Consider the following 22595-nt stretch of genomic DNA (forward strand, 5'->3'; position numbering starts at 1 on the left):
AGAGTGTAGCTCTTGACTTCAGAGTTGCAGCCTGCAGAAGTGTGGGAGAAGCAATTTGTGTTGTTTTAGTCCCCTAGTTAGTGTTTTTTGTTATAGCAGCCCTAGGAAAATAATACAGAAGAGAGAGGGGGCATGAGAATGAAGGGGAGGCAGAGAGGCAGAGGAGGCTAGTGGGCTCTGAGGGGCAGTTGTTGTGAGGACTAACCGTTAATTAGATATATTCACTAAAAGTCAATATTTATGGAGTGCTTGCTCTATACCAAATTTAATAAAAGGAACCAAGAAAGCTTTTGTTCTCCCTAGCCTTTATTTGGTTTGTACTTGGATGTGGACCTTTCTGCCCAGTTGCATCCAAATTTCTGGACTTGGTGGTGTGTGTTGCAGAGTATCTCCCTTCAGCTGCTCCACTGGAACCTGGGGTGGGGGGCCATGAGGGGACACGCTTGTACAGGGAGCCTTGGTTTATTATCTCAGCAGCTACAGGGGTTGAGCCAACAGATCCTGGTTCCTGCGGGGGGCAGGCTCCTGCTGTCTGCTTTCCAGCTGGGGGCCTGTTCTTTGCTCTCTGATCCCCACCTCCTGTTTGGCCCTCTGGCCCCTGCCGGCTGGGTCACTGCCCCCTGGCATCATTGCTCTGAAGCCAGCAACCCTGCTGGCCTATTCAGAGGCATAACCTAGTAGGGGTGGGGGACAGATGTTAGTTCCTTGCTCCACCCCCTCCCAACCAAAACACATGCATATGCTCAATGTGTATCAGTGTCCTGGGAAGGGGTCCAGGCAGAGAGAGTAATAGTAAGCTGCAGACTCTGGGAGGATGTAAATGAACTGTGTGAGTGTGTGTGTGTGTGTGGGTGTGGGTGTGGGTGTATGTGTGTACCGGGGAGAGGCAGTGGCAGTAATCAGTGTCAGATAGGAGGGTTGTCTTCAGACTGCCCTCCTGGGCAATCACATGCCAGCAGCTTCATCCACTACCAGCTGGCATGCAGGCTTTGAACCACCAAGAAGCTTCCCATATAGCCCTCAGCTTGGTCACTGAAAATTCCTGCTACATTCTCTGGCCTACATGATGGCATTAGGCCAAGGAAGTTGGCCTGGGACAGCTATTCTCTCCATAAAAACCCACAACCACACCCATCCACCCCCCAGACACACAATTCTTCCCACCAGATGTCATAATTCTATTAGAAGAGACTTACCCTTTAGCTCCCAGACTCAACTCTCCCCATCTTCCCTGCCTCTTGCTAATCTGCCTTATTTTTGCCAACTCCCATTCCAAACATCCTTTTCTCTTTCTTACTCTTTCTAGATGGCAGACTGTTTGCAGACTGTTATTAATAAAATCCTGAAAAGAAGTAGTCTCCTGAGGCAGGAGAAGGGAGGGGCCCAGAACCCAACTCATTTTCTCTCCAGCATATGGTGGAGACTTAGATGAGGACCCTCCAATTACAGTGCACATGCTGAGAGTGTTTTAGGTGCTGTTTCAGTGCCTGTTGGCTACAGGGTAGGACATGGAGATAGATGCAGTGGCTTACCTACTCTCTCTAAGTAAGAGGTAGAAGCCAGAGTTGTGTTGGTCATTTGTGGAGTTGAGGGGAGGGGGAGACAGACAGGCAGTGAGGAGACAAATAGGTGGCAAACTCCTTCCACAACTGCCTGTGGGAACAGGCTGGAGAGAAGCTGCACTTGAAAAGGAGCAGAGCCAGGGTCCAGGCTACCCATCTGACTTTAAGAAGGGGAGGGAAGAAGGGAGTTCCCGTTGTAGTGCAGTTGAAATGAATTCAACTTGTATCCATGAGGATGAGGGTTTGATCCCTGGCCTTGCTCAGTGGGTTAAAGGTCCAGCATTGCTGTGAGCTGTGGTGTAGGTCGCAGACGCAGCTTGGATCCTCTGTTGCTGTGGCTGTGTGGCTGGGGTGTAAGCCAGCAGCTGAGGCTCCGATTTGACCCCTAACCTGGGAACTTCCATATGCTGCAGGTGCTGCCCTTAAAAGCAAAAGAAAGGGCAGGGGGAGAGAAGGAGAGGGCTTCCATTGCCGCTGGGCCTTCTCTGCTCATTCTCTGCCCTACTTGCTACTAACTCCAGGGCTCCAGGGACCCTTGGGTGGGGTGGGTGCTGGGAATTAGACTGTGCTTGGGAGATATTTGTTCTCCGGTACACCCCAGCTGAGTGCTGCACCCTCTTTTGGTGTTTAGCCTCAGTTGTTTCAAAGGGAGAGTGTTCTAGACATAGAGAGTAGTACAAAAAAGAAAAGAGCAAAGAGAAACAAGAACAAAAAGTGGGAGAGAGGGAAAAGAGCATTGAGAAGGAGTAAGGTGTAGAAGATGACAGCAGATTCAGGCCAGAAGTGTCTCGGAAAGAAAGAGAGTGGAGCCACTATTTGTCCCGCCTCCAAACCCAGGATGCCAGGGATTAGAAAGCAGCCTTGCCCATGGGCTGAGTCCCAGCCTCCGCTCAGGGAACCCTGAGCAAATAGCCCTGATCCCCACATAAAGGGCCAATTAACTGCGCTGTCTCCGGGAACAAATCCGCTAACAGGGTGACAAGCCCCTAGACGCTGGCAGGCCCTGTGTTTGCTGAGAGGCCGACCGGGAGCAAATCAGGGGATTAGGATGGGGCAGGAGCCACATGGTGGGATGCGGTTTCCTGTCTGCTGCAGCCCTCCCCGCCCCAGAGCAGGACTGGTGCCAGGACACTGAATTTCTGTCCTGGTTCAGCCTCTGGTGTGATGGAACCTAGGTGACCTGGGTAGGTCAGCAGGAGCAGGAACAGAGGACTCCTGAATTGGGAATCTGAAGTGTCAGAGCAGAACAAGGAGTCCAATTTCTCCTTAACAGACCAGCAAACAGGTCCAGGGTATGACATTTCATTGGCAAATAACAGAATTTGGACTCACTTCTGAGTTTGCCATTCTTGAAAAGATTGATTTCTGGTGGGGAAATCTCTTACCACCGTCTGAAGGCAACCTTTCCCTGGAGCAAGGGTCAGACATCAAATCCTGTCTCTTAGTATCCAGTGCTTTGGAAATAATATCTGCTAGCTTCTCTCCCACCTCCCCCAACTCAAGGTCACCCCAATTCAAGTTGTCTCCAGGGCCCCATAGCCCTCACCCAGCAAGGACAGAGGAGGTGCTGAAAGAACAGCTCCAGGGCGCAGCCTCTTTTGGAGTGGTCCTGGTGCCCCAGCTCCCCCATACTTTATGCTCTGGCTTTGGGAAGTCACACACAGAGCTGAGGTAAGGGGCTAGGAAGACATCTAAACTCATCAAATTTGAGGCCTTCAAGGGCTGCCCTGAGGATTGAGCCAGGAGATTTGGAGCAAGCCCCCAGCTTGATTAAATTTCCTAGTTCACTTGGACGCTGCCTGCCTAAAATATTCAACTCTTGACTTAGCTTACTTTGGGGTCTGCGTCTCTGTAGCTTCCACTCCTCTGTATCTTGACTGTTCACTTGCCTCCTTCCAGTTCAGAAGTAGCCACCTCTGAGGCAGGTCTTATCACACTGAGCCCTCTGGCCAAACAAGAATCCCAACACTCACCCATCAGCAGGGCCCTACCTCAGATATGAAGGCCTGAGTCTCTCTTACCCCTGACGCCCCAACACTATACCCAGCCCAGGAAAGTATGTGTTTGTGTGTGTGTGTTGGATGGGGAGATCTTCAGGTATAAAGAACTCAGAAGCAGGCTGGGACTGGGTAGGAGTGTGTGAGTAAGTGAGTGAGAGAGAGAGATTGTGTGTATGTGTGTGTGTGTGTGAGAGAGAGAGAGAGAGAGAGAGAGAGAGAGAGAGAGAGAGAGAGAGAGATGTCCCTCCATCCAAAGGACTTTGGTTACCAAGTTTGAACAGACTTGCAGGAGTTTCACATCAACCCCACCTCTTTTCTTGCCTTTTCAGAAACACTATTATTCTCTTTGTCTTAGTCCCAGATTCTCTGGTTCCCTTTCAGTCTCCTCCAAAAGGTGAAACAATTCAGTAAAATATGTCAGAGCAGAGTAATGCAAAAGCATGCAAATAGATGCAAGATGCCTGGGTCCCCCTCCAGTTTTATCCCTGTGGAGTACCCCGCAAGAATTACTACATTAGGGCATCTGGGGCCCTAGGTAAAGACGCGCCATCTCATTCCCCCGTCTGTCGGTGGAAACCAGGCCACTGCGGCCCAAGTGTTGGACCAGCCGGTTAATTATTCTCCCCCACCCCCAATTTCCGCGCCAAACAGCCGCAGCAGCTTGCATTCCCGCCACTGAGCCCGTGGACCTGGGAGCAAGTTGGAAGCCTGGACTTGGAGAGGAGCAATCTGGCGCTTTGCCTCTGTTTCCTAAGGGCCAGGAAAAGGAAGGAGGGATTCCTCGCTTGAAGTCGGGCAGAAAGGCAAAGTCCAACAAAGCCTCATCCCTATCTTGGGTGCTTTGGGAAAGAAGAGAAACTCTCCTGCGGTGTCCACAAGCGACGCGCGACTCGGGGCACGGGGCGGGGACTCCAACTCGCTAGCTAGGCGACTTTAGTCTCTGGCCCTCCTAGTAGCCTTCCGGGTCGGGGTGGGAGGGTGGAGGGAGGCGGATTAATCCCTTAATTACGCGGTGATCGGCGTGGCACCTGCTTTCCGCCTGCCCAGCTCCCGGGGGACCCCGGCACTGGGGGGGTGGAGAGAGAAGGACGAGGGAAGGAGGAGGGCACGCGGAGGCACGCGCGGTACCCAGGCGCGCCGGGAGGAGAGCGGCACCGTGGCTGGGGCAGCGCGCAGAGGCTGTGGAGGGGCTTACGGCTCCCGGCCCGCGGGTCTCAGACCCAGGGGCTGGGTTCCGAGCCCCCCGCCCCGCTATCAGTCGGGTCGCGCCATGCTGCGCTACCTGCTCAAAACGCTGCTGCAGATGAACCTGTTCGCGGACTCCCTGGCCGGGGACATCTCCAACTCCAGCGACCTGTTCTTCGGCTTCAACTCCTCGGCGACGGCGCTCAACCAAAGCCTGCTGCCCCCGAGCGATCCTTCCGTCAATGGTAAGACCCTGCCCCACGGGATCCAGGGATAGCGGTAAGGTTGGAGGGCGGCGTGGACGAGTAGTCCAAAGCGCTCCTACCCCAAAGTCCGGGACCAAGCGTCCCCCCCCGCCCCCGCCCCAGTGCCTCCCGGACGGTGGGGACCAATGGAAAGTTCGCGGATTGGAGCACCTGAGTGGGGATATCCTGTGGGAGGTCGACGGCTTGGGAGGAGATGGTTGCTGAGTCCAACACCCCTCACTTCCCCAACCAACGCCCACGGCCACCCTGGGTGAGAAGAAACCGAGTAAGAGAGGAGAGGCCCGGACTTGCTGGGAGGGTAGAGGAGGGGCCGCCGTCGCCAGAGGGCCTGGGACAAGCTGGGCTACTCAGTGACCCAACAAGGTAACAGGTTTTCCTTCAGGATCCTAAGTTTTCCAAGAACTCTCTCAGGACAAGGGTGATGAAGCCAAAATATTAAATGTGTTTGCTACAGAGGGCGACAGGAACAGCGACCAATTCAGAGAAACTTAGAAGTTTGCCCCTCAGAGCTGAGGCTGGTGGACAGCGCGGGCGGCGAGGTCATTACCGCTAATTACGGTGATTAATAAATGACTGAGACAGCGCGCTTTCCTCTAACGCAGCGGGAAGGCGGCGAGAGCTGTTGTCTCAAGCCTGGGGAGAGGCACGAGTGCGCCCCCTGCCGGCCGTGTCGGGACCTCCTTTCCCCAAAGGCTTTTGCCTTTGATTCTCCGTTGGGCCACAGCCTCCCTCCCTCCGTCTCCACCCACTCGGATCTATCAGCCTAGTGCTGGAGACTCCTTGGTGGCAAAAAAGGAGACCAGGGCTATGTGTGTGTGTGTTTGTGAGTGAGGTACTCCAGGTGCTGGGGGAGGCGCCCCAGAGCCCTATTAGCATGGCCATTAGCTATTCATTAGCTGCTGTCGAAGCATCTCCTGAGACCCGGGATGACAGGGAAGAAATTCCAGGGAAAGAGAGCCTGCAGCTGTGTCTACAGGAATTAGTGGGGAAGAGCCGTCGAGAAGGATGTGGCATGTATGGAGAGAGCAAGGAGGAAGAAGATAAGAATTCTCGTGATGAGTTGGGATTTTCCAATCTCCTGACCCTCCTAGATTCACTGGCAGTTAAGCACAGGCACCTCAGACATGCCTCTGCTCCCTCAGCGTTATTACAGACTGTTTTCACCATATACTGTCTCACTTAAACTCGAAAACTTAAAGAGATGTGTACGGAAGGCCTTGATGGTCACATTTTGCCACCGAGGAAACAAACTCAGGATAATAGTATCCCTGTGGTCACAAAAGCAAAGTAAAGTTTGGCAATAACAAACCGATTTCCATTATACCCAAAGGTTATGTGGAGGAGGGAGGGGGAACATTGGGGCCTGGAAGAATCTGATTCAGGTGGCGACTGTAGAGGCCACAATAAAGTAAGGTGGGCTGAGGAGGAAGAGCTCTTAACTAATGGTAGAATAGCCAAATTCATGGAGCCTTCTCTCAAGAGCGTTACATATATTACCCTCTTATGACACCTCTATCACTGCCCCCACATTACAGACAAAGAAACTTCAACTCAGAGAAATTCAATAATTTGCCCTAATTCTTACAGCTAAGGAAGTGTCAGTGTCTGAGATTGCAGCCTGGGTGGTTCCACAACCTCCCTTGAGCTCTTAACCACCTCAGGGTTGCTCAAGTGGGGTCTGATCTGCCTAAACAAAGACTGGGATGGGATGGAGAAGAGATGCGTGAGAGGCAGAGATTTCCATCTGGAAGGGAGGAAATCGAGAAAAATTCCTTCCTTCCCTAAGTGGGAAGGCCTATTTTCATGTCCCCAACCAATTAAATAAGCTCTCCCCAGAACAGCACCAGCACTGGGCAAACAGTGCAGCTTTGGCTCCATTAGAACTTCTAACACTCGAGGCTGGGAGATGAAACGCAATTCCCCACAGAGGCTGGAAGTGAGAGGTCCCAAAGCATTTTGGAACAGGGTGGGAGGGGCGGGGGAAGGGAGGTAGCGCGGGATGGTCCCTGGTTGTTTAAGGACACCAGGTTACACGAGGCGACAGCGACACCTACTGGTCATTGCGGGTTACAAATCCACCTTTGAGGAAGCCGGTGGGTGTGAGCAGGCACAAACAGCTCCAGTATCTTGGATCCCAAACTGACTGCAGATGAAGCAAGCAGAAGTCTGTAGGCCAAGTGATGGGCAGGAGTAGACATGGCGGGTGAACGGGTCTGCGTGACCAAGGAAAGGAGAGGAATTCCCCTCTCAATGATTCTTAGCTTTTCTTGGCTACATCAACCTGTAAATAATGTTGAAAATTATGTCCACCCAGAAAAGTAAGATTACTCACTTTTCCACCCCCATTTGCGTTCAAGTCCTGTTACTTCACAGAACCCTGAAACCTGAGTATCTGGGGTGTCAGTAAGAAGGGCACTGTGCGCATTCATGGATTCCAGGTTAAGAACCCCTTTTAGTCCCAGGTCCCAGACCATTCACTTCTCTGTCCTAAGGGAATTCCACCCCCACCCCACCCCCACCCCCGCCCCAGGCTGGGGCACAGTCTTCATTTTGCTGGTCCCGGGCAGAGGCCTTGCAGAGGCATAGACCCAGGTGTGGCTCTGGTGCACCACTTACGACTGTTCACAGATCAAAGACGATCTGTGACTGTGAACCAGTGCGTAGAGAAACGGAAAACCAGTCGTCTAGAGGCTCCAACTACTTGCCAAGCCGTGTCCCAGTCACTCTGCACTCCAACTTGGCAGGAGAGGAGGCTATGTCTTTAGCGGGCCCAGGAGTTTGTGTCCCAGATCCTCAACTGATCTGCCTGTCCCTAGGCATCTCCTTTCCAGCCTGAGAACGTCCGGGGCTCTGCCTAGGAGATACACGATCTTACACAGAGAGAGGGTGGGCAGGCGGGGTTCTTTTTCTCTCTGGAACTTCGATATCTTCCCCAATTTCCGGGACTGAGTGCTCTGCGCCTCCCGCTTACCTTTAGGGTCAAGGGTCGGGCCGGAGGACGCGATGCCGCGCATCGTGGAGCAGCCGCCAGATCTGCTGGTCTCGCGAGGAGAGCCGGCCACGCTGCCCTGCCGCGCCGAGGGCCGGCCGCGGCCCAACATCGAGTGGTACAAGAACGGGGCGCGCGTAGCCACTGCGCGCGAGGACCCGCGCGCGCACCGCCTGTTGCTGCCCAGCGGCGCCCTCTTCTTCCCGCGCATCGTGCACGGGCGCCGCGCGCGGCCGGACGAGGGTGTCTACACATGCGTGGCGCGCAACTACTTGGGGGCAGCGGCTAGTAGAAACGCCTCTCTAGAAGTGGCAGGTAGGAGTCTCCTGGTTGCTTGCCGGGCCTGAGGGAGGCGGGAGGGCACCGGGTAATCCTCTCCAGAGCCAGTTGCAATCTCAACCTTTTCAGCAGCTTCCTTTGGGACCAAGATCTTTGGTCTCTAATGCCCACGCGCTGGCCAGAGGAGAACGTGGGCCTGGTATTGCTGCAGCTGGAGAGGAGTTCCGGTCTGCGATGATCCACTTCTCCCCAAGACATGCTCCTGTGTCCTCACCCAGTTATATCGACCCACACTCTGTATTCCTCTTCTTTCTCCCTCTCTTTTTCTCTCTTTCTCCAGTCCTCCGTGACGACTTCCGGCAGTCTCCAGGGAACCTGGTGGTGGCAGTGGGGGAGCCAGCAGTAATGGAATGCGTACCCCCCCGCGGCCACCCGGAACCTTCCGTGTCCTGGAAGAAGGACGGTGCTAGACTCAAAGAGGAGGAGGGAAGGATCACGGTGAGGGGTGGGGCCATGGCTGGGGATAGACCTGGGAGCCAGGGTCAAGGCCAGGGACCTAGGCTATGGGTCTGGGACATGCCTCAAGGAGGAAGACCTGAATCTAAAGGTCTTAGAAGGGCAAGGGAAAATGTCCTGGAAGTGATAAGACAGGAGACTTAAAACTGGGGCATTAGCTGACCAGAGGCTGAGAGTCGGCTAGTGAATGGGGATAAATCAGCAGGGGTAGGATGGAGTTGGTACAGGAAGGTGGGGAACATGATGCTGTGGGAACAGGGTGGAGATGGTTTGGGCTGTGGGAGAAGAAATGCACCTGAGCCCCCACCTTGGGCAAATCCCTCAAGGATTTCTGATCTCATAAGTGGGTCTTCTTCATTGGCTGGGTATGAGGATCCAATAAACAGATATGCTTTGATGGCTATAAAGGAGCAAAGTTTCCTGCAGATCCGTGGAGGGAAGCTGATGATGTCACTCACGCTCAAGAGCGATGCAGGGATGTACGTGTGTGTGGCCTCCAATATGGCAGGAGAACGGGAGAGTGGAGCAGCCAAACTTGTGGTCCTGGGTAGGCACACGGAGTTTTGGATTTCTGGTAGCCTGGGGAGTCAGTAGGTGTGCAGACCCCCTGACTATCCACTCACTCCCTCTCCACAGAGCGTCCCTCATTCCTGCGTAGACCAGTGAATCAGGTGGTCTTGGCTGATGCCCCTGTGGATTTCCCATGTGAGGTGCAGGGAGATCCCCCACCTCGACTAAGCTGGCGCAAGGAGGATGGGGAACTGCCCACAGGGAGGTGAGAAGCCCCCTCCTACTGCCTATAAGGACACCCAACCAACTTAAGAACATACCAACCCCTAGAAAACTGGGGAGGGGGGGCATCTCTCACTTGACACAGAGAACTCTGTTCCCCACAGCCAGTGGCCCCTGCCCTCAGCAGTACCCACCTCCATTCATGGGTCCACGGGTACCAGTATCTGTCTCTGCCAAGGTCTTTTATGTACCCTGATCCTGTTGTTTGTCCTGGGGGAGCAAGAAGGGGTCTGTAGCTGTGGCCAACCCAGCCTGGGGGTGGGGAGTGGAGCAGGTATGAGATCCGGAGCGACCACAGCCTTTGGATCAGCCGTGTAAGTGCTGAAGATGAGGGCACGTACACCTGTGTGGCGGAGAACAGCGTGGGCCGTGCGGAAGCTTCCAGCTCCCTCAGTGTTCACGGTGAGGGCCCCACAGTGAGATAAAGGAAGATGGAGGTTGGGGCGAAGTGGAGAATGCAGAAAAAGGATGGAGTGGAAGATACGGGTGGGTCACCAGGGACATGGGACCACCTGCAGCAAGGATGAGATAGGGAAGCTGGAGGATGTGCTGAAGTGGAGAGTGAAGCAAAAGGATGGAGTGGGAGGGATGGGTGGGTCACCCGAGACTTCTGGAAAGAAATGAAGGAGGAGAAAGCCAAGCTTGAGCTTCCCTCTATGGTTCCCTCCCCCTCGCTGCTTAGTACTTCTGATTCTCTGTTCCTTTATCTCCCCTCCCCTTCCCAGTCCCGCCCCAGCTGGTGACCCAGCCCCAGGACCAGATGGTGGCTCCTGGAGAGAGTGTGGCTTTCCAGTGCGAGACCAAAGGAAACCCCCCACCTGCTATCTTCTGGCAGAAGGAGGGAAGCCAGGTAGGTGGCCAACTCCAGGGCCTTCCCACCTGCTTCTCCTCTGGGTCTTAGCCTCCCTCTCCCCACATTCTGCAGACCTCGCTCTGGAACTCTGTCTTACGTTTGGTCCTCCCAGAAACCCTGGCAGGTTATTTGGAAAAATTAAACAGGATAATGAATATAAAAGGTCTGGAACATACGGTAATAATATGTTTAGGAGGCAGGGAACAGTCTCCTATGGTAATGACCTGGAGAATCTCTCTGTGTTGGGCAAGGCTGTCCTGAGGATGTAGCAGATCCAATTAGATCCCTCCTTCAGACACCTGGGACCTGGGCTTCAACATTCTGCTGTGGGAGTTCCCACTGTGGCTCAGCAGTAATGAGCCTGACTAGTATCCATGAGGACACAGGTTTGATCCCTGGCCCCTCTCAGTGGTTTAATGATCCAGCATTGCTGCGAGCTGAGGTATAGTTCGCAGACTCCACTTGGATCTGGTGTTGCTGTGACTGGTGCAGGCCGGCAGCTGTAGCTCCAATTAGATCCCTAGCCTGGGAACTTCTATGTGCCGTGGGTTCAGCCTTTAAAAAATGAAAAAAACAAAAAACCACCACCACCCACAAAACATTCTGCTCTGGAAAGCCGGTTCTGTACCAAAGCTCTTCAGGGTAGAATAATCACTTGCTCTTCTACTTACAAAGGACTTCCACCAGAGGGAGCTCACAGTCACCCCTTCAACCTTAGCACAAAATATACTACTGGAATAACCATGAACTGATGTTACAACATAAGTAATGCCCTGGAAGGGAAGGGTGGGAAAGTCTGATTAACCCCATCCCTCTGGGAAACCAAGCAACTCACCACCCACTACATTATTCCAAATCCATAGGCACAATTTTCCAACATCTTTTCTAGCACTGATGACTGCTGCATTTTAATTAGATTATTAAATGCACGAAATGCTGATGGTAGTAGAGTGTGAGAGTAAGTTTCAGTCAGGGGCTCAGCATGTTGCCATTTATCCTGGAACTATTATCCTGAAACCCAAACCTGCTTCCCTAGGTTCCCTGTATCTGATGTAAAACATTAAAGGGGGTGGTACTTAACATTTATCATTCAATGTACTGAAAGAGTTTCAGCTAATTACTTGACTTAATTCTCAAAAACTATACTCTAACAGTCAAGTTTGGGTTGGAGTTCCCGTCGTGGCTCAGTGGTTAATGAATCCGACCAGGAACCATGAGGTTGCAGGTTCGATCCCTGGCCTTGCTCAGTGGGTTAAGGACACAGCATTGCCATGAGTTGTGGTGTAGGTTGCAGACACGGCTCAGATCCCGCGTTGCTGTGGCTCTGGTGTCGGCCGGTGGCTACAGCTCTGATTAGAACCCTAGCCTGGGAACCTCCATATGCCTCGGGAGCGGCCCTAGAAAAGCAAAAAGGCAAAAAAAAAAAAAAGTCAAGTTTGGGGAAATTGGGGCTCAGGAACGTTAAATAGCTTGTTCACAGTTTTCCAACTAGTAGAGCTGGGTTGTGTACCTTAAAATCATCTAATAAAATCCCCTTATTCTTGTGAATAGGTTTAACTAGTTTTCCCAAGGTCACAGAACTAGCTGGAGACCGAGTATGAACTAGAACCCTAGGAATCTCTGGATTCTGGGGTTGATGAGAATGGGAGTTCTCCCTGCCAGATGCCAGCCCATTTTTTCATTCCCACTTCCATTCCTTGCTCTGTCCCCAGGCCCTGCTATTCCCCAGTCAGTCACTTCAGCCCACGGGGCGCTTCTCAGTCTCTCCCAGAGGCCAGCTCAATATCACTGAAGTGCAGAGTGGGGATGCTGGCTACTATGTGTGCCAGGCTGTCAGTGTGGCCGGCAGCATCCTGGCCAAGGCTCTGCTGGAGGTAAAAGGAGGTACGTGCCTGGGGAATAGGTCTGGAAGGCTCTGGAAGGAAATGGCCTTCCAGGCCTGGAAGGAAATAATGGTTTAAAGAGAGCTGTTTTTCTTGGAGTCTATGTTATTACGTCTGCGTTGGGAGAGATGTGTTCCTGAGACACATCCTTGAAATTTGGAAATCAGGCACAGAAGCCACTAACAGATGGCTGTTCCCAGGCAGAGTCAACAGATGGTTATGGAAACCCCTCTGATATCTGGGTGAGGGGACGTGAAGGCGAGGACAAGGGGCTGGTTGCCTGAACCCAGGATCCTCCCCTGAGATGCCCAAGTTCTTCCTCTCTCAGCCTCCCTGGATGGGCTGCCTCCCATCATCCTCCAGGGACCAGCCAATCAGACACTGGCTCTTGGCTCCTCTGTGTGGCTGCCATGCAGAGTGACTGGAAACCCTCAACCTAGTGTCCAATGGCTGAAGGATGGGCAGTGGCTGCAGGGGGATGATGTCCAGCTCAACCTAATGGCCAATGGTACCCTGTACATCACCAATGTTCAGGTGAGTCTTGCACCTGGGGCCCAATAACTGAGAATGGCCACGTGGTCCACATGTCCAGCTCTAGTACCTGCTGTGACTTGAACTCCATCTCTGCCCTTCTGCTCTCAGGCCACCTAGAATGACAGCACCCTCTCCATCCTCCTGTGTACCCATGACCACCCCCTCGTCCTCCCTTGCTCCATTCCCGGTCTGCCAGTCTGCTACCCTCTCCTATAGGAAACGCACATGGGATTCTACAGCTGTGTGGCCAAGAGTCCCACGGGAGAGGCCACCTGGAGTGGCTGGCTTAGGAGGCAGGGTGAGTTCTTCCTTTGTTCCCTTGTTTGGCCAGCAGCCTTTTCCAAACCTGCTTCAAAGGTAGTCAGTACCTCCTCAAACCCAGGACTGATTTTAGCTTCCAAATGCCATGATCATGGTGGCAGGGAGGAGGAGGACAGAAGTGTTGCTCTTGGGAGGCAGACAGGAGCAGGGGTTAGCTCCTACATCCCCTCTTCTCCCTCACCACTGTCACAGCTCCATAGCTCCTCTGGGAAGGAGGCAGGCTACACTGGGGCCATCTTTTTCTCATCCTTCTACTTAAAGATTATCTCCTCACTGCAGAAGACTGGGGAGGATCACCAGACCCCCCTACAGAACCCAGTAGCCCTCCGGGGCCTCCCTCTCAGCCGGTGGTCACGGAGATCTCCAAGAACAGCATCACTCTGGCCTGGAAGCCCAACCCACAAGCTGGGGCCGCAGTCACCTCTTATGTGATAGAGGCCTTCAGGTATAGAGAAAGTTTGGCATGTAAACCTGGAAAGTTACAAGAGAGGGCTCCTATGTTCTTAAATAGTCGTTGCTATTGTGGGAGAGGTCTTCTTGTTCCATCTCCAAGGGTGAGGAGGTCATAGGGAGTGACAGAGAATGGATGTAATGGCTCAGACAGCTGTCACCCCATTCTTGCGGTAGCCAAGCTGCTGGCAACACCTGGCGGACAGTGGCAGATGGCGTGCAGCTGGAGACCCACACCGTCAGCGGTCTGCAGCCCAATACCATCTACCTGTTCCTGGTGCGGGCTGTGGGAGCTTGGGGCCTCAGCGAGCCCAGCCCCGTCTCTGAGCCCGTCCGCACCCTAGGTGAGTAAGGTCAGGGTCCCTGGCTTGTGGGTGTGCAACACTGCAGGTTGCCCCTTCCCCCCAAACCATGGCACCTGTCTGGTTCTGGGTCTGCCGTGGTGGCCTGGCCTGAAACAGGAGGCTATGCTTCCCTCTCATTGAGGAAACAAGAGAGAGAAAGAGAGGGAGATCGATTCAGTCATCTTGATAGCTCCTCACTTCTGAGCCTTTTATCCAGAGTTAATACAGATTATAAGGACTAGAAGGAACCTTGAAGGACCACCATATAAGAGATGGGGGTAAGCCCTTTAAATGGTGCATATGTAGTTACACAGAATACTCTTGTTAGCTGGACACCCTGCCTCACCTCTGGAAGCTCTTCTCCTGGCCAGCCTGCTCCTGACCTTGGGATGTGCTCTGGAGTACTAAGTGGTTTGTGGGGCAGGACAGAGGTGGGACATATGCTCACTTTCAGTCCTGCCTCCCTGTCCCTGGTGGCACCTGCTGAGTGGGCTTTTTGATCAATAGACAGCAACCCATCCAGGCCAGTGGAGGACCCATGGAGAGGCCAGCGGGGCCTAGCTGAAGTGGCTGTGCGGATGCAGGAGCCCATAGTCCTTGGGCCCCGGACCCTGAAGGTGTCCTGGACTGTGAGTGTAGTGTAGGGATGAGGTTAGGGGTGGAGATGATGATGGAGACATAGAAGGCTCCATGAATGGCTATGGGAGAGTGGGGGGGATGAGTGGCTGGAGAAAATGGGCTGAGGGGAGGAGGGGCTGGACTGGAGGACTTGTGTGGCTCCACCCTCTGGCTCTAGTATGCTTGGTCCTGTCTCCTGCAGGTAGATGGCCCAGTCCAGCTGGTGCAAGGTTTCCGAGTCTCTTGGAGGGTAGCAGGTCCTGATGGGGGAAGCTGGACATTGCTGGACCTACAGTCCCCAAGCCAGCAAAGTACTGTGCTAAGAGGACTCCCCCCAGGGACCCAAATTCAGATCAAGGTGCAAGCTCAAGGCCAAGAGGGGCTGGGGGCTGAAAGCCCCTTTGTGACCAGGAGCATTCCTGAGGAGGGTAAGGGGGTGGGGCCCAGAGCTGCTGGAGGAACAAGAGGGAGGAGGGAGTCGGGGAGGAGGAAGCCTCACCCAGAAAGCAAGGAGGGGGTGGGAAGGAGGTATGCTTTTCAGTTTGCCAAGATGTTAGAACTGGAGGGGAAAGGCTGGGGCATGAGGGGCAGCTTGCAATGACTGTCTGTGTCCTTCTCACCATGCTCCACCCTGGCCCAGTCCCCAGTGGTCCCCCCCAGGGAGTGGCAGTGGCCTTGGGGGGTGAAGGCAACAGCAGTATCACTGTGTCCTGGCAACCTCCGCTCCCCTCCCAGCAAAATGGGGTCATCAAGGAATACCAGGTGCAGGGGTTGAGAAGGGACCGGGTGGGCTGGCTGGGGAGTGGAGGGAGAGGGGGACGGAGGGGCTAGGATTAAGGAAGAGAGAGCTTTGGGACTCTGGCTTTGGGACTGGGCACGAACTTGGGGGAAAGAGAGGAGAGAAGTTTCGGAGTGTTCCCTCCAGGCTGAATTACGCCTGGCTAAGCCCCTGCTACCATGCAGAGCTCCAAGTTTACTCGTGAGGCCAGAATCCGTTTCTGACCCTCTAAACCCGGCTCTCGGCCTCTCCAGATCTGGTGCCTGGGCAATGAGAGCCGCTTCCACCTCAACCGGTCCGCGGCAGGCTGGGCGCGCTCGGCGGTGCTCCGGGGGCTGCTGCCCGGTCTCCTCTACCGGACCCAGGTCGCCGCTGCCACTAGCGCGGGCGTGGGCGTAGCCAGTGCCCCGGTGTCGGTGCTGTTGCGTGAGTCCGGGAGGGCGGGGCCGGGATTTAAGGGGGATCCTGGGGGTAGCGGTGCCTCTACTCCCCTCACCTATCTGACCCCCACAGCGTCCCCGCCGGAACTGGAGCCTGGGCTCGAAGTGGGCCCGGGGCTGGCGGAGCGGCTGGCGCGGGTGCTTCGGGAGCCAGCCTTCCTCGCGGGCAGCGGCGCCGCCTGCGGGGCGCTGCTACTCGGGCTCTGCGCCGCCCTCTACCGGCGCCGGAGGCAGCGCAAGGAGCTCAGTCACTATACCGGTGAGAGCCGGGACCGGGGACTTCTGGGGACCTAAAGGAGGGCCTCGGAGTGGGTGGAGCCTGGAGATCCCGCCCCCCAGGGAGGGGGAGACTGGAAGGAGAGAAAGAGGGAGGGGATGGGGCTCGACATCTCAGGGAGTAGGAGTGGAGTCAGGAGGAGGGTCCGCACAGGAGCTCAACCCCCAGGACGGGGTGGAGCTGCCCACGGGGGAATCTGGAGCTGTCTAGGGCGGGAGGGGGGACGGGGGAGGGGCGGGCCCGAAGGGGGCTGGGCGGGACCTGAGTTGGCGAAGAGGAGGTGATAATGGCCCTTAAAATGTGCTGGGCAGTAGCAGGCTTTGCTGCCAGCCTTCCCTTCCTGGGCCTGGAGACTAGGGGCTGGCCGGAGGGATAGGGCGAAGATCCCTAGCGTTAAATTGTGAGGTGGCGTCTGGATGGAAAGGAGGTGATGGAGTTCCGCTTCTCCTTGGGAAGGGCGTGTCTGGAGGGATCTAAGGTCTCCTAGATCAGTGGTTCCCAATCTTCATTTTGCACAGAAATCACTTGGGGGCTTTAGAAAAATATGGATGCCTGAGCCACACACCTAGGAATTTTGATGGTATTGGTCCAGGGTACAGCCTGAGTGGTGGAATTGGGACCAGGGCCAAGGAGTGGACAAGAATATGGATATTCTGACTTTTCCCCCCATTTCCCTTCTTTCTCCCACGGGTTTCTTTTCGGAAGCCTCCTTTGCCTACACACCTGCAGGTGAGCCATCTCTGCCCCCCCACCCCTGGGAGGGGGTGTTCAGACCCCCAGTAGGGGCGCTTCTCACAGTCTCCCCCCCCCCCCCAGTGTCCTTCCCACACTCAGAGGGCCTGTCAGCAGCCAGTTCCAGGTAATTCTCTTAACTCATCTCCCAAGGATAATCCCCTCCCTGGAGAGACCACTCCCTTACCCCCTAGGCCTCACTGCCTCCTGGTGCTGGCTCTCCCTCCTCCCACCCCCACACTCGCCATCACTGTCCCACAGCTTCCATTACCCCAGCCTCCCTACTTCGCTGGCCTCTTCAGGCTCTCTCCCAACGTCCACCTGCTGTTCTTCAGGCCACCAATCGGCCTTGGCCCTGCTCCTTATCCATGGCTGGCAGACTCGTGGCCCCACCCATCTCGGAGCCCCTCAGCGCAGGAACCCAGGGGAAGCTGTTTTCCCAGCAATCCTGATCCTGACGACAGATATTACAATGGTGAGGAGTTCTGATTCCCTCAGGGGCATTCCTGGAGGCCCCACACCTTCTCCTCTGGACCTACTGGGGCAAACTGAAGCAGGCCGAGCCTTCCTGAGGCTGGCGGGTCCTTGGGAGGCTGTGAGCTGATGGAGCCTCTCTCATGCCTAACCTTTTTCCTGGGTTGGGACTTGGGAAGAAGAGACATCTCCTTTGCCTTCCATTCTCCTGTTGTCCTCTATTTTTCTGTCTCTGCCCGTCTCCTCCCCTGGGCCTCTTCTTTCTCCCCCTCAGAAGCAGGGATCTCCCTTTACCTGGCTCAGACGGCCCGGGGCACGGCCGCCCCTGTGGAGGGTCCTGTCTACAGCACCATTGACCCAGCGGGAGAGGAGCTGCAGACCTTCCACGGGGGCTTCCCCCCACATCCCTCAGGGGAGCCAGGCACCTGGAGCCAGTATGCTCCTCCAGAATGGAGCGAGGGGGACAGCGGTATGACTGCAGTTCCTAACTTCTATTTTGGCCCTGAGCAGTGTCTCCCCAAAGAGTATCCTCCACCCTGCCCCTCGGGGACCTAGCCCAGCACTTCCTTCTGACATGTCTCACCTCTGTCTGTTTTCTGCCTACCTCTTGATGTGTCCCCACCCTGCTCTCCTCAGGAGCCAGGGGAGGCAAAGTAAAGCTTCTGGGAAAACCTGTACAGATGCCCTCCCTCAGCTGGCCAGAAGCCCTGCCACCTCCACCCCCTTCCTGTGAGCTGGGCTGCCTAGAGGGGCCCGAGGAGGAGCTGGAGGGCGGGTAAGGATGCACCCTGCCTGCAGATGCCCTGTATATGTGGGACCAGCCTAGGGGTCCAGGGTCAGGGGCAAGGTGGAGATGTCGGGAGAAGAAGGGAGGAAGGCAACGGAAGGCCAAAGGGATGTGTGAAGCTACTCAGTCATCACTACCCTGCTGCCTCTTTGCCTCCAGCTCAGGGCCAGAGGAGTGGTGCCCACCAGTGCCTGAGAGGAGCCACGTGGCAGAACCCAGCTCCAGCGGGGGCTGCTTAGTCCCTTTGTCCCGAGCGGAAACCCCCTCTCCCACACCTTCCTATGGACAGCAGTCCACAGCCACTCTCACCCCCTCACCTCCCGACCCTCCCCGGCCCCCCACTGACATTCCCCATCTCCACCAGATGCCCAGGTAGGGAGGTATACAGTACCTTGCATGTTCCAGGCCTTCTGTACCTATCTATTCAGTGGATGAATATATGGGCAGATGAATGGATGAATGGATGAATCTGGGGTATGGAGATCTCGGCTGTACTGGGGAGAAGTGTGATTTGGGGAGAAATGTGAGGCTGACGGCCTCTTGCTCCCTTCAGACTGTTTCTCCATTTGAGTGACTCTGCATGCTTCCTGGGGCATTTCAGAGATGACTTTCCTTGTGTTCCACTAGCCTGGGAGCCTTGTGAGGGGTTGGATGTATTTTATTCATCTAATATTAGGTCGATTGTCTTGCACAGTGCCTAGCACACAGTAGGCACTTAATGTTTGTTGAGTGAACAAACGAGGCCTCATGTCATTGCAGGAGGGTGCCCCTTGGGCCAAGTTCCCCTCTCAGTGTATCCCAGCCCACTCTGGGTAGCCATGAGGGGAGGCCTGCTGGCCCAGGTGCTGGCCACACAGCGCCCCATCACCTCATCCCCAGCCCTGTCCCTGGTATAGCCAGCAGTGCTCCAGGTGAGTCTGTGGAGACCTCAATTTACCCCTCGTCCCCCCAAAGCTTGTTTCCCCTTCATCCCCAAACCTTTTTCTGGACCCTCTTTTTTTCTTACTCCTCTCCTCAGGGAGAGCCCTGCAGGTGCCTGGGGAGATGACTCCTCCACTTCACGGACCTCGTGCCCGGATCCGGAAGAAACCCAAGGCTATTCCCTACAGACGGGAGCACAGCCCGGGTGGTGAGGGGCCCATGAGCCTGGGAAATGGTGACAGTAAGGGGGACAGGCAAGGGTGAGCTCAGCAGGCTGGAGGAGGGAGCAAGTGAACCCAAATCTTGGGCACTTTGTTGGCAGCCTCTTGGTGCCAGGGAGAGGGACTGGGAGAAAGCAGGAGACTCTGCTGAAAACAGGTCTCTCCCCAGACTTGCCACCACCACCCTTGCCACCACCAGAGGAAGAGGCAAGCTGGGCTGTGGGGCTTCGAGCAGCAGGCAGCATGTCCTCCTTGGAACGGGAGCGGGAGCAGAGTGGAGAAAGGAGGATGGTGCAGGCTGGGCCCCTGGGGGCCCAGAGGGGCCCCCACCTGGATGGTAAGGAGGGGCATTGCTACACAAAGAAGCTGGGCTTTGGGACTGGAGCCTAGTAGTACAATACAGATGGTGCCACTGATGCAGTAATTTTCAATTCAGCTCACGCCAGACCTCTAGCTGTGTTCATGCCTTAGATCCTCATCAAAGATACTTGTCTCTGTAGCTCCCTCTGAGCAAAACCCCAAGTTCCCACACTGTATCCTTTCCCAGGAGTGAAGCCCAGATGAGAAAAGAATCAGAGCTGGGCTCTCTGCCCAGTTTTCCCAAGGCCCTCTCTGCATGGGAGTTCCTCATGGGTTTCTGAGCATGTGCTAGGTCAAGGCCATGGGCTGGCACTCTGCTTCTTGTCAGGATGGTCTGCCTTTAGCTCTTCTTCCAGGTGGGACTGGTGTTTGGGGTGGCACAGGAGCCAAGCAGTGAAGTTTGTTCCCTGCCTGGTCCCGACTGCCCTTCTCTCTTGTGCTGCAGAGGAGGCCTGGCTCCCCTACAGCCGACCCAGCTTCTTATCCCGGGGCCAGGGCACCAGCACCTGTTCCACAGCTGGCAGCAACTCTTCCAGGGGCTCTGGCAGCTCTCGGGGCTCCCGGGGCCCTGGACGGAGTAGGAGTCGGAGCCGAAGCCAGAGCCAAAGGCCAGGAGGACAGAAACGTGGAGAGGTGGGGGCTGGGGAGGGTGGGCCAAGGGATGATTAAAAACAGGGAGGTAGAGGGGGCTTGTGGAGGAAATGTCAGATGCAGGAGACCCAGTGAGTAAGAAGGGAGGACTCCTGGAGAACAAGTGACAAAGGGTGAAGACGCAATGACATGACGGAGGGGCCTGAGCTCTATAGGAGAGCTGGATCAGGAGAGAGGCTGCTGAGAAAAGAGGAAGATCCCCACTGCGGCCTGTCTGCCCCGGCCAAGGCCTTGCAAACCAGCCTCTCGCCCTCTCTCTCTCTCTAGGAACCGAGATGACCTTTGATGAAATACCAGAAGTTCCATGGGGAAGGGCTTGTCCCTGGGCCAGGAGCCTGGACGGGAACCTATCCCCCTGGTGAAAGAGGGGGTGAGCAGAGAGGAGCAGGGAGTAGTCTCTTCCCTCTCGGCAATGATGCGTGGGGCTCCCTGAGGAACTGACTTAGAAGCCAGAGAGCCAGCTCTTCCCTTGCTATCTGAGACCCATTCATAAAGAAAGACAATTAAAAAGAGTCTGATCAGAATCCTGGGCCCTGTTTGTCTGGTTCTGGGCAGGTCGGTGGGGAGAAAGGGGGCTGTGAATGTGTGTATATCATTTGAATTTCTTCTGTCAAAAGCAGTAGGTGAGAAATCTAAAAAAAAAAGGGGGGGATACAAATGAACTTATTTGCAGAACAGAAACAAGACTCACAGGTTTTGAAAAACTTACAGTTACCGAAGGGGATGGGGGTGGGGTGGAGGTTGGGGTGGGGTGGGGAGGGATGGGCTGGGTGTTTGGGATTGGCACGTGCACATGGAGGTATATGGAATGATTGGCCAATGGGGACCTGCTGTACAGCACAGAGAATTCTACCCAATATTTTGTGATAATCTATGTGGGAAAAGAATGCAAGAGAGAATGGATATGTGTACATAGATAACTGAATCACTTTGTTGTATAGCAGAAATGATCCCAACATTGTAAATCAACTGTACCAAGCAGTAGGCGAGGGCAGGGCTAAGAAAAGCCACCTGTCCCACCTCTAGAAGAAGCTGAAGCCACTGTCTCCCCACAACCAGGGGGACTTTGCCAATAACCAAGAGCAAGGACCTTGTTCTTCCTTCTGAGCAGAGCCAGACCATCCCTGGGTGCCCTCCCACTCCTCTCTAAGCAAGCACACCCCTTCACCGCAATGATTTTAAAAAACTCAAAGAAAGGAAGAGCTGTAGTTCCTATCATGGCTCAGCGGGTTAAAAACCCAACTACTATCCATGAGGATTCAGGTTTGATCCCTGGTCTTGCTCAGTGAGTTAAATGATCCAGTGTTGCTCTGGCTGTGGTGTAGGCCAGCAGCTGCAGCTCCAATTCAAGATTCAACACCTAGCCCGGGAACTTCCATATGTCCTAAAAAGAAGGAAAAAAAAACAAAGAAAGAAAGATTAAAGAAAGAAAGAAAGAAAGAAAGAAAGAAAGAAAGGAAGGAAGGAAGGAAGAAAGAAAGAAAGGAAGAAAAAGAAAAAGAAGGAAGGAAGGAAAAGAAAAGAAAGAAAGAAAGAAAAGAAAAGAAAGGATGGATGGGAGGAAGGGGCTGGCCATTAAGGAAAAGTGGTCTTTGTCAGATCCCTGGCCCCTCACAGACAGCGTATGTAGATGGGCACCTCTTGGGCAGGTTAGGCTCAGATGTAATTGGTTAGGCTGGCAGAAATATTTTTAAAATTTGGCCATGAATGTCATAGTCCCCATCACCGGTGTCCATGCCACTCACTGGACATCTGAGGTCTATTTCCTTCTCACTTGCTCAGCAACTGCCTCAGGCTCTCAGGAAATGGCCACTGACCCCCGGTCCCAGGCTCTGGCCGCTCCTGCCACTTTGACCTACGTGTGTACAAATCCCGTTTGCTCATTCAGTCTGGCAAATGGGATTGGCATGTTTTCAAAAGGAATTTTACCAGGAAGTTAAAAGAAAAACAAAATCCATAAAAGGAAAAGCAAATGGAGAGGAACGAATGTGTATCTGGGCTCCGATTTCCCATCCTGAGGTCACACCGTCCAGCCAGCCAGGCCTGGTGAGGCAGCAGGACCCCCACCCAGCCTGCCTCCCTCAGCTGCTGGGGTTTGGAGGATTCTCACCCTCTTTCAGGGCTTGCTTCCCAATCGGCCCTCCCCGAGGGTATCTTCCCTCGGCCCTGGCCAGGCTCAGGAGCATCCCCCCCCACGTATGGGCTCTGCCCTGAACATCCCTCCAAGTCAGATGGATGCAGCCCTGCATGTCCTCCAGTGATTTTCTTTGGTTCAGGCTCTGGAAGTTCTGCTCCTCAATTTCTTAGTCCTGTTTTCTGTCTGAAGTGTGCTCACTAGCCAGTCATGTAAGTGGTTCTACCT

The 22595-nt window shown here is 54.6% G+C and overlaps 1 protein-coding gene across 3 annotated transcripts; it reads left to right on the plus strand.

The window, feature by feature from the left end:
- Nucleotides 1-4638: 4638 nt before the first annotated feature.
- On the plus strand, nucleotides 4639-20757 carry ROBO3 (roundabout guidance receptor 3). 3 transcript variants are annotated; one of them, XM_005667463.4, is made up of 28 exons: nucleotides 4639-4992; nucleotides 7991-8317; nucleotides 8622-8779; nucleotides 9224-9344; nucleotides 9434-9572; nucleotides 9864-9991; nucleotides 10315-10439; nucleotides 12155-12326; nucleotides 12654-12859; nucleotides 13076-13157; nucleotides 13460-13625; nucleotides 13808-13974; nucleotides 14482-14603; nucleotides 14795-15020; nucleotides 15233-15354; nucleotides 15625-15796; nucleotides 15884-16069; nucleotides 16793-16816; nucleotides 16904-16946; nucleotides 17155-17294; nucleotides 17568-17762; nucleotides 17930-18068; nucleotides 18240-18452; nucleotides 18840-18991; nucleotides 19099-19209; nucleotides 19392-19559; nucleotides 20028-20215; nucleotides 20501-20757. In XM_005667463.4, the coding sequence occupies exons 1-28, from the start codon at nucleotides 4833-4835 to the stop codon at nucleotides 20510-20512; spliced, it is 4164 nt and encodes a 1387-aa protein (XP_005667520.2). In that variant the 5' UTR covers nucleotides 4639-4832; the 3' UTR covers nucleotides 20513-20757. The 3 variants fall into 3 exon arrangements, 2 of the variants coding, with proteins under 2 accessions (XP_005667520.2, XP_084832646.1); XM_084976520.1 differs by lacking the exon at nucleotides 16793-16816 and having other exon boundaries at nucleotides 16886-16946; XR_014815535.1 differs by lacking the exons at nucleotides 17155-17294; nucleotides 17568-17762; nucleotides 17930-18068; ... (4 more) ...; nucleotides 20028-20215; nucleotides 20501-20757 and having other exon boundaries at nucleotides 16680-16816.
- Nucleotides 20758-22595: the final 1838 nt, after the last annotated feature.

This window comes from Sus scrofa, chromosome 9 (assembly GCF_054392235.1).
Source record: "Sus scrofa isolate SSC_HxYL_T2T_F1_AM1 chromosome 9, Sscrofa_HxYL_maternal_Yorkshire_Landrace_v2.0, whole genome shotgun sequence".
Classification (NCBI taxonomy): domain Eukaryota; kingdom Metazoa; phylum Chordata; class Mammalia; order Artiodactyla; family Suidae; genus Sus; species Sus scrofa.